The 11,631-nt window shown below is 37.3% G+C and overlaps 1 protein-coding gene across 3 annotated transcripts in view; it reads right to left on the minus strand.

Annotated features, from left to right (window-relative positions):
- Positions 1-10,407, minus strand: part of SLC35F5 (solute carrier family 35 member F5) — a 41,868-nt gene extending 31,461 nt beyond the window's left edge. Inside the window, exons 1-5 of one of the 3 annotated variants that reach the window (XR_003030148.2) lie at positions 10,130-10,407; positions 9,181-9,271; positions 8,889-9,030; positions 4,240-4,383; positions 1,969-2,031 (exon numbers count right to left, since the gene is read on the minus strand). Coding sequence is in view for 2 of the 3 variants with exons in the window: in NM_001101242.1 (NP_001094712.1) it covers positions 1,969-2,031; positions 4,240-4,383; positions 8,889-9,030; positions 9,181-9,271; positions 10,130-10,169 (480 nt within the window). In the remaining variant the exon portion in view is untranslated. 3 annotated transcript variants of the gene reach the window in all.
- Between the last annotated feature and the right edge of the window lie 1,224 nt (positions 10,408-11,631).

An 11,631-nucleotide genomic window follows, 5' to 3' on the forward strand; every position in this document is an offset into this window, starting at 1 on the left:
AGTTCAGTTCAATTCAGTCGCTCAGTCGTATCCGACTCATTGCGACCCCATGAATTGCAGCAGGCCAGGCCTCCCTGTCCATCACCAACTCCCAGAGTTCACCCAAACTCATGTCCATTGAGTCGGTGATGCCATCCAACCATCTCATCCTCTGTCGTCCCCTTCTGCTCCTGCCCCCAATACCTCCCAGCATCAGGGTCTTTTCCAATGAGTCAGCTCTTCGCATCAGGTGGCCAAAGGATTGGAGTCTCAGCTTCAACATCAGTCCTTCCAATGAACACCCAGGACTGATCTCCTTTAGGATGGACTGGTTGGATCTCCTTGCAGTCCAAGGGACTCTCAAGAGTCCTCTCCAACACCACAGTTCAAAAGCATCAATTCTTCAGCACTCAGCTTTCTTTCTACATTTTAAGTGGTTCTAAACACCTCAACTGTTTTTGCAAATGTTTCTCAGATGATCTGTATTCAAGGTACAATTCTCCAAAGACAGTTTCTTAAATCAACATAAAATATTTTTTTTTTTTTATTTAACTCCTGATACAGATTCTGTCAATTAAAACTATTCAGTAAATGAAGAGATAACAGGATTTGGAAATAGAGTCTCTTTGTTGCATTACAGCATTTGACCTAAAACAATTTGACATGTACATCTTACAGATAACAGCAAAACTTAGCAAAATAGTAGGGCTTCCCAGGTGGCACAGTGGTAAAGAATTCATCTGCAATATTGCAATGCAAGAGACGCAAGAGACGGGGTTTGATCCCTTGGTCGGGAAGACCAATTCACTCCAGTATTCTTGCCTGGAAAATCCCATGGACAGAGGAGCCTGGAGGGCTCTACAATTCATGGGTCCTATAGTTCATGGGGTCCCAAGAGTCAGATGTGACTGAGCACAGCACAGCAGCAGTAGAAGAGTAGGTTGCCATTTCAACTCTTGTCTTCTACACTGACAGAGACAACTGATATTAGTCTTGTGTTTTCTTCCCCTAGTTTTCTTTTTGCTGTTATTTTGTGTTTTGTTTTGTTTTTTGCTGCGCTGCACAGCTTTGTGATATCTTAGTTCCCTGATCATGGATCAAACACATACCCTCAGTAGTAAAAGCACAGGATCCTAACCACTCGACCATCAGGGAATTCCCAATGACTAGTCTTGTTGACACTAAAGATCCGAGAGAGAAAAGACATGACACTTTCTCTAAGTTTAACAAAGCCTACACTGTGCCGAATAACCTATCTTGCAAGCAACCGTAGTTCTAAGAGCCAGATGAACTAAAAAACAGTCAATAAGGTCACCTATAGTGCTTCATTAATTGGTACTAAATTTTAGAGTAACTTTAAAATCTTTCTCAAATAGAATACCACACTTGGAATGATACATTTTAAATACATAACTTAGTAATGATCTAAAAAGAGTATTCTTACATACTGTCTCCAACAAGATTAAATAGAGTGACTATGTTAATTCCTTTGTAAGCTTGTTTATTATCTGTCTCTCTTCCTTCCTCAAACACACACTGGAGCATAAGCTATATTTCAAGAGTCTAGAAGAAGTATTTAATATATTAAGTGCTCTTAAAAATTTGTGAAATGAATACACAATCTGCTTATAGAGTCTGTTTCAAGTAAATGCATTTGCTTCTAAGTGATAAAATATAACAAACATGATGTGACAAAGCTGGTAAGAAACAAAGGACTTCCTTTTCTCTTTTCACTCTTTAACTAATTTCCTCTTCCCTTCTCCCCTTAGAGGTGGCTGAATTGCTTGCTTCTAGGCCCCAGGTGCCGCTAAGGAAAGAAAGTACCAAAAAAAAAAAAAAGAAAGTACCAAATTACAACTCTTGTGGAGAGCACCTAACATGGAGATACAACTATCTTAACATAGCTGTGGTGCTATCAAAGTTATTTCAGTCCTTCCCACCACGGTCAACTCCACCCAGTCTCTCCCTGACGAGAAAAGAAACACTTACCAAAGAACTATTCATAGTTGTATCTGTTGTGCAAGCAGCAAAGTACCCTTCAGCATCTGCAAACTACAAATTATGAGACATAAAATTCGATTAAACTCATGTTACAAACTAGAACTGATGTGAGTCACAGCTCAAATCAGTAAGGAAGAGTCAATGTAGAAAAATGGACAAGATATGGACAACTCACAGAAAAATTCTACTATGCAACAAATACATGAAAAAAGTAACCAAAAACATGCAAATTAAACAAGATACCACTGCCTACCTACCCTACTGGCAAATGATTAGGGTTCTGCTGACAGTTCAATCTTACACACTGCTAACAGACATCAATCAGGTGAAACTACTACAGATGCTAATTTAGTGAAAGGAATCAAAAGCCATAAAATGACACTGGTGTTTTACCCAGCAATTATGCTTTTAGGAATTCAGCCTAACTAAATAACTACATATGAATACAAAGGCATTCCTATTTATTCACAACAAAAGAGAAGGTGAAAACACTCTAAAAATTGTTAGTTAAATAAAATAGGAAACAATGATAACAAATGTTTATTTGTCTGGAAAAATATTCACGATATGGTAAATGAAAAATCAAGTCAGGTTAGAAAGCAATATATATAGACCAAACCTATTTCTGCTATAAATCTTTTTTAATATATATACATATAAATAGATATCTACGGATAGTATCAAATATTTATAGTGGTCTTAGAATGGTAAGAGTACGAATAGATTATTCTTATTCTTCCTGTTAACATAATTTGTCTCCAACAATGAACTTTACTGCAATTAAAAAATACTTAACACTGAAAAATGTTCCAACAATGTTAAGTTTCATAAAAAGTTGTTTGTGATATACTATCAAGCACAAAAAGCAAGTAATAAAACAGGATGTAACAGAATAATTTCATTCTTATAAAAAGTGAAACAAAAATACACACATGTAAAAGAATGGTAGTACATATGCCAAAATAGTGTTAGAGATTATTCCTTGAATGGTAGAATTTATTATTTTCTTTGTTTTGTTCCTCTATATCTTTAAAATTTTCAACAATGTACATGTATTAATACACATGTAACATATTCCTACATGTAATACTACAATGAATGTGCATTTCTATAATGTATACATCTTAACTTTTACAAAGTAAAAACTACTCATATTCATAATTTTGGTAAGTTTTTGTGCACAGGAGTATAATTTCCAGTCTTTACCTCAAAAATTACTGAAAAGCCCGATAAAAATCTAAAAAGTTCATTTCTCAGGCATGCATTCATTAGCTAAGACAAGAAATAATATTGTTTTAATTCACAAAAAGTAGTACACATAAAAGAAAAGGATTTATGGAAACAGAAAATAAAACATAGGTTACCAGAAGCTGGGGGAAGGAAAGAATGGGCATTCAAGCAGAGTTTCTGCTTGGGATGACAAAAAAGTTCTGGAGATGGATAGTGGTAATGGTTATACAGAAAAACAAATGTACTTAATTCCACTGAACTACACATTTTAAAATGGTTAAAATAGTAAATTTTATGTTATATATATTTGAATACAATAAAAATAGGGTAAAAGAAAAAAATGATTAAAATGGTAAATATGATGTTATGTATATGTTACCAAAATTTTAAAAAGAAAGAGAGGGATAGAGAATCTAAAAACAAAAGAAAAAGAAAAGAATTAATGTAAGAGATAGTTTTATATTCTTTATTATCAAAAATTGAGTTTCCACTACAAGGAAGATATATCACTATATAAACTGTCATTTTTTCCCAACACTTAAAAAGAAGCATGTATGTCACATTAATGAAAGAATATAATTTGATTAGCCAAACATCTGAAAAATGCTCTGAAATATGTTATTTTCATTTTAACATACAAACTTTGAATTATTTTCTTCTATAATCAACTAATTAGATGATATTCATCTGGTCTGCAAATGACCAAAACTCTAGATACTTTTCTTATCCCTTCTCTTCCATTATTTTCTCCACATGTTCTGAACTGAACTGAAATAATATTTAACAACTCAGAGGATATCACAAGGTAAGCGAAAGAAACTGATTATGTACCTTTGATCTTTCACAAAATATTCTGATGCCAAGCTGATTAGAAAAAATTTTAAAGTATCAACAAAAGTAGGTTTTTCATATATCATACTATTTTCATTCATTTAACTGAACAACTTAAAATCTGACATCTTTCAAGAAACTGGTACTTTGAAAAATTGAAAACCCCTCTCCAACAAACACTTGAAATTTAAAACTTACAAAAGTAGCATGCTTTCCTCGAAATCCTCTTGTGCACTGTTGTCTCCAAGGCTTCCAAACTATAAAGCCCAAAAGGTACAGAACGAACATAGACGTTTTTGCAAAGGTGCTGAAGAATGGTTTGTTGTACTGAGTAAAAACATACTGTGGAGGAAAACAGTTACACAAACTGAGACAAACCTCATTACTCATTTCCAATAAAATAAGATTATTACATGATTTTTAACTCTTTGGAAAGATTTTTAACTTTTGGAAAGATCAAAAGAGACTACAAAAATATTTTTAATTCATTTCTGAATATTGTCTTTTTCTTATATGCCAAGCATAATATTTCTAAACAACTTGCAAAAAAAAGTTTTTAGTTTGCACTGAAAACCTACTATGCAACAGTATCTATATTAGGGACTAAGGCAAAGTAAGACAGGCTTTCCTGAGAGGAGATAAAAAGATCCAGATTTTATATATAGATAGATATAGATAAGAAGAATACACAGTGTAATATGCTAATACCATGACAGTGGGGTACAGGGTACCAAGGGAATACCAAAGAAAGATCATTCTGAAGGTTACAGAAATTTTCCAAAAGAAGCTATTCTTGATCCATATCTGAAAGGCTAAATAATAGCCCAAACAGAGGAAATAGCACAAAGAAAGCCAATGAAAAAGTATGGGCTATTAAGAAAACTGCATGAAGTTTAAAATTATTAGGAAGTTATAAAAAAAAAAAACCTGCAATTATCATTTTTGTTTGATTTTTTTAAAAGTATAGTTGATTTACAATGCTGTCTTAGTTTCAGGTGTACAGCAAGACGATTCAGTTGTGTGTGTGTGTGTGTGTGTGTGTGTGTGTGTGTGTGTGTCTATGTATAAACTACCTATTTTTTCAGATTCTTTTCCATTTTAAGTTATTACATGGTATTGAATATAGTTCCCTGCACTACATAGGATATCCTTGTTATCATCATTTAAATTGAAAATATCAGCAAGAACTCATAATTTTTATTTCAAAAAAAAAAATCTTAAAGACAATCTCTTTAACAAGTGGTGCTAGGAAAACGGGTCAACCACTTGTAAAAGAATGAAACTAGAACACTTTCTAACACCATACACAAAAATAAACTCAAAATGGAGTAAAGATCTAAACATAAGACCAGAAACTATAAAACTCCTAGAGGAAAACATAGACAAAACACTCTCCAACATACATCACAGCAGGATCCCCTATGACCCACCTCCCAGAATATTGGAAATAAAAGCAAAAATAAACAAATGGGACCTAATTAAACTTAAAAGCTTCTCCACAACAAAGGAAACTATAAGCAAGGAGAAAAGACAGCCTTCAGACTGGGAGAAAATAATAGCAAATGAAGCAACTGACAAACAACTTTTCTCAAAAATATACAAGCAACTCCTGCAGCTCAATTCCAGAAAAATAAATGACCCAATCAAAAAATGGGCCAAAGAACTAAATAGACATTTCTCCAAAGAAGACATACAGATGGCTAACAAACACATGAAAAGATGCTCAACATCACTCATTATCAGAGAAATGCAAATCAAAACCACAATGAGGTACCATTTCACGCCAGTCAGAATGGCTGCAATCCAAAAGTCTACAAGCAATAAATGCTGGAGAGGGTGTGGAGAAAAGGGAACCCTCTTACACTGTTGGTGGGAATGCAAACTAGTATGGCCACTATGGAAAACAGTGTGGAGATTCCTTAAAAAACCGGAAATAGAACTGCCTTATGACCGAACAATCCCACTGCTGGGCATACACACTGAGGAAACCAGAATTGAAAGAGACACGTGTACCCCACTGTTCATCGCAGCACTGTTTATAATAGCCAGGACATGGAAGCAACCTAGATATCCATCAGCAGATGAATGGATAAGAAAGCTGTGGTACATATACACAATGGAGTATTAGTCAGCCATTAAAAAGAATACATTTGAATCAGTTCTAATGAGGTGGATGAAACTGGAGCCGATTATACAGAGTGAAGTAAGCCAGAAAGAAAAACACCAATACAGTATACTAATGCATATATATGGAATTTAGAAAGATGGTAACAATAACCCTGTATACAAGACAGCAAAAGAGACACTGATGTATAGAAGTCTTTTGGACTCTGTGGGAGAGGGAGAGGGTGGGATGATTTGGGAGAATGACACTGAAACATGTATAATATCATATATGAAACAAGTCACCAGTCCAGGTTCGATGCATGATACTGGATGCTTGGGGCTGGTGCACTGGGACGACCCAGAGGGATGGTACGGGGAGGGAGGAGGGAGGAGGGTTCAGGATGGTGAACACATGTATACCTGTGGCGGATTCATGCTGGTATATGGCAAAACCAATACAATATTGTAAAGTTAAAAAATAAAAAAAAGGAATAAAAACAAATGAACAAAAAAAAATCCTAGTTATGTGCATTGAAAGCCCTAGAAAAAAATAACCCATAAGGAATGAGCACCACAAGAATCCAGATGATAATCTGTACCACTTTGAAAACAAAAAAACCATTGATCCTTGAAGAAAGGGTCAAATCCAAGGCAGGAATGTATGACATAAGTCTAGGACATTTTGTGTCAAAAGGCAAACAGGATGGGGTCCTACTGAAAAAAGACACTAGAGACAATTTAAAGGTGCTCTCACTGGCCAAAGATAGGGCAGTTTAAGCATCAAAGGGATAATAAGCACAATCCTATTTCTTTTTTAAAATTTAAATTTATTTATTTTTAATTGGAGGATAATTGCTTTACAATATTGTAATGGTTTCTGCCATATATTAACATGAATCAGCCATAGGTACATATGTATGTACCCACCCCCTTGAGCCTCCCTCCCACCTCTCACCCCATCCAATCCATTAAGTTGTCACAAAGCAGTGGATTTGAGCTCCCTGTGTCATATAGCAAATACAGCAAATTTCCATTGGCTATCTAATTTTACATAAAATAATTAATAACCACAATTGTTTAAAACACATCAAACATACAAAAATCCCTAAATGTATAATGATATACAAAAAATGCTCAATGATTATTTCTGGAAGTTGCTAGGTAACATTAATTTAAAATGAATAAAGAAAGGGAATAAAGATGTATCCAAACTTTCCCATATGAACCATGTTTCAGGATAACCAAACAGTAGTTGCAGAAAAGTTCTCCTTAAAGAATTTCAACTAATAAATGCAGAAGGAATGATCCTTAGAAAAATCAACATTTTATAACCTCTAGTGAAATACTCTCTCCAGTACTCTTGCCTGGAAAATCCCATGGACAGAGGAGCCTGGTAGGCAGTCCGTGGGGTCGCTAGGAGTCGGACACGACTGAGCGACCTCACTTTCACTTTCACGCACTGGAGAAGGAAATGGCAACCCACTCCAGTGTTCTTGCCTGGAGAATCCCAGGGACGGGGGAGCCCGGTGGGCTGCCATCTATGGGGTCACACAGGGTCAGATACGACTGAAGCAACTTAGCAGCAGTAGCAGCAGCAGCAGTGAAATACTCTATCTGGACAATAATCATATGGATATTCAACAACTACATAAAGACTGATGAGGAACTTACAGTGCTCAAATTGGCATCATTCAAAGTAAGACTTGTAGCCATTACCAGCCTCATGCTATGATGTCAAAGGAAGTAACCAACACAATAAATAAAAACTAAACTATTTGAAACTAAAATAAAATTTTAAAGATAAGCGTATTTCCCTATCAACATTAAACAGATTTCTTTGTAGTTAAACTACAGAATGCTAATCTTAAAAAAAAAAAAAAGTTTGTAGAAGAGTGAAAAATCAATGGCCTAATGTATTCCAGAGTCTAACTCCAAAAAGGCTAAAAATTTATTCATCAGATACAATGCCAATGTCAACTATTTACTTAGCTACCACGTGGGATGACCAGCAGTATCGCACTGCTTCCTTTGACATTTAAATTCATTTTATAAATGCTAGTCTTCCTTTTGCCTTAATATAGCAACATGTAAGTTGAAACAGTAATTTCTGAAAATGAATTTTTGCAGGGATCGTTAACTAAAGTGAATTAAGTACCTATACAAGTTGAAAGAAAAACTAGCTTGTGAACTCAAAATACCACATTACTACCAACAGGTCATCAATAAAAACAAAATAAAATTTAATTAAAGGCAATCACCCTATACATGTATTTCACAAGAACGTTTAAATCAGCAAACACATAAATGTCCATGCACCAATGTATGTGTACAATAGTGACCATACATGAAAACTCGGATCACTTTCAATCATTTGTCCAAAAGTATTTTCACTTTCTACTAAATGGTGACTCCTGTATGGCTGTTCCACTAGAAAATAGTATTTATAAAAAAAGAAATAAATTTAGAGAAAAAAAAAAACACCAAAAACCCACAAATATTAAGAAAATAGGCATGTATCTCATTTTCTACATAACCTCCTTCTAGGGATTTAAGAAAACTGAATGAAACAATAAAAACAGTATCCTTTCAGCTTCAACTTGAATTGATACTCGTTCGTTATAAAAGAAAATTTAACAATATTCAAAATACCACTTAAGTGGGCATGAGAGACAGTAATGGCTAGAGATAAATATAACGATATTTCAATAACACAGCATCATTCCTAGATAAGGCTTACATACCGAAGTAAGTTCTGAGGATGCAACCCATATCACATCAACAAGTAGGAGAATAACAATCCCAAGAGCCATTCGCTTCCGCTGAGTGAAACCACTGCTCTGGGAATTCATTCGGTTCATGATAAACACACACACCATTTGCAGTCTGTTTTTAGAAAAACACAGATTACATTAGAAAGGATCTTTAAAAAATAACCATATAAAAATGAGAATATAAGTACAACAGAAGTATGACATTTGTTAAGCTAATGTTCAAAGTCACACAGTTTTTGTTTTTTTTAAGTGTTGAATTTACCTTATTTTAAAGGCCTTTCTGAGATCTTGAAGAGCAATGCCTGAAAACTTAGAAGATCTGAGTCTAAACGGAGGTGAAGAACTCAGTGCACCTAAAAATCACCACAGAATAATGCTTGTGAAAACATCAACCACTCAAAATAAGACTCATAAGCTCTTTTTCACTCTTCACCTTTAAAATGAAAGCAAATGAAAGAATATCGAGTATGTGAAATATAACTGACATTTTTCTCTACACTTCTGTTATCTACTATACATTTCAAATTATACTCAAAGAATACGATACAAAGAAAAAAAGCAAAATTCAACAATCAGCATATTTAAGAATACTTCACTAGTGAAGAACAGCTTCATAATAGTTTCATAAAGACAGAACTGGATTCGCCGCTCTTGCTACTCTCTTCAGAGGCACCCAACCCCCGGACAGTGTCTAGACACGCGCCTGTTTCTAAGTGTCTTCTCCGTCCCAGATCTTGAGTGGACTTGGCAGATTTGAGAGGAAGCGATTTGTTTTGTGTATTGAGGGCACGTTTCCAAGCACCTCACATGGTCAAGGGAAAGGATCCTCCACGCTTCCCCCACCCACCCTTCAGTGTGTCTACTATTTCGATCCGAAATAGTCATTCAGGAGGTGGGTGGGGAAACAGCTGTTCAAGGGAATCTTCCTTTTTTCGAGGAGGGAAAAAAAGAAAGTTAAGGCAGTGACGTCTCCCCGGAGAAAGAGATTAAAGCCCTGAGGCGGCGGCGCCGGGAAGCTTCCTCAACTACCAGAGTCTAGACTGGGCTCGCGCGCCCCTGTCAGCCTCCCCTTCAATAGGTCCCCAGACACTGTGGCCATTTCGGTCAGAGCACCTCGGCTGCTACCAGAGGCTCAAGAGTGGGGCTGTTCGGAGCCCTCGGTCCCCGGCTTCGGTTCCGAGTGATTTCGCGGCCATCCTGTGCCTACTTACCTGGCCTTCCTGCCCCGGGATGGTGTCGTGGCGGCACCATGAGCGGACCCGGCCCGGACCCGCCGCCGCCCAGGGCCACGGCCGCGGCCTCGGACTCACAGAGCTCTCGCACCGCCTGTCATTGCGCTGCGCGCAGGCCTAGCCCCTGAAGCCGCGGTGGGCCTCGGGGCGACACTGCCGACGCCAACCGGCTCCACTCGGTTCGGGAGGGCTGGGGGCGGGCGAAGGTAAGGAACCGCGCAGGCAGCGATGGCCGCGGAGGCCCTGAGCTGGACCCTGGCCCCGGCCCCGCCCCCGGCCGGCCAGCCTGCCAGCCCGGCCTGCGGCCCCGCCCCTCTCTCCGGCGCAAGGGCGGTGGCGCACGGGTTTCGTCACGACTGCGCGACTGCAGGCGGCAGGAGGGTGTACGTCTAGGTTGGTTTGTCTATTGACGGGCGCTGGGCACAGAGCGAGAAGACGCCGCTGGGACGGCAGAGAGGAGATGGGAAGAAGGGAAGCAGGGCGCGGTGGAATGAGAAGAGGGAAGAAGGCGTGGGTGGTTGAACTGGAGCGAAGGACGAGGGTGGTGCCTGAGCCTCCAGATGGTCCCGCACCAAAACAAGAGCTAACAACTGCATTTGTTACAAAATTCGGTCAGGAAACTCTCAGTAGTTCTTTCTCGAGAAGAGGACGGAAGAGCAGAATGGCCTGGGAGAACTTTTGCTCTTTGGAAACTTGTATTTAAAATAGATCCCAGGTTCGGGAATTAGAAGTTCTGTCAGTAAGGCCAAACTATTTCACCTCCCTGGCCCTCAGATTACTGAAAATTAGGCATAATAATAGTACCTGCCTCGTCTATTAATTTGTATATATGCTAGGATTACTTGAGCATACAAATGTGAAGGGTTTAGATAGTTCATACAGGTAGAACACAAATGTTAATAATTATTAAATTATACAGATTTTTTAAATTAGCTTTTGAATAGCCCATAAGAAAAAGCCTTGACCAGCGTCCTGATATGTATTTAGAAAACGAAAATGAGACCAGAAGTTTCTTCACTGGAGTTGTCTACTACCAGCGCATTTGTAACATCTTTATGAGGTGGTGTGAAGAAATTTAAGTTTTCTTTTGTAATCACAATGTAGTGCATTTCTTACCTTCTAAATTTCTCCTGTTTTATAGAAATTGAATATATTGAATTTGTTCCGTTAACTAGTAAAGCAATACCATTGAACATTTTTTGTTGACCCCGTCAATTTCTAATAAACTATCAGCATTAAGCTCCTCTAATAAATATTTAGAAAGGTATCATGCAGAATAAAAAAATCTTAACCATTTAAATTACTTAGGGGAAATTTGTTTGCAGACATTGATCAAATTATTCCAGTAGATGCTTTATTCTTGTTTCTTTAGAGTGGCAGACCCATAGTAGACTGAAAAAAAATAATAGCATTATGAATACCTTCCAGGATCTTAGAACCAGGAAAATTAGGTTGTACTTTTTTTTTTTCTGTTTTGAGAT

This window comes from Bos taurus, chromosome 2 (assembly GCF_002263795.3).
Source record: "Bos taurus isolate L1 Dominette 01449 registration number 42190680 breed Hereford chromosome 2, ARS-UCD2.0, whole genome shotgun sequence".
Lineage (NCBI taxonomy): Eukaryota > Metazoa > Chordata > Mammalia > Artiodactyla > Bovidae > Bos > Bos taurus.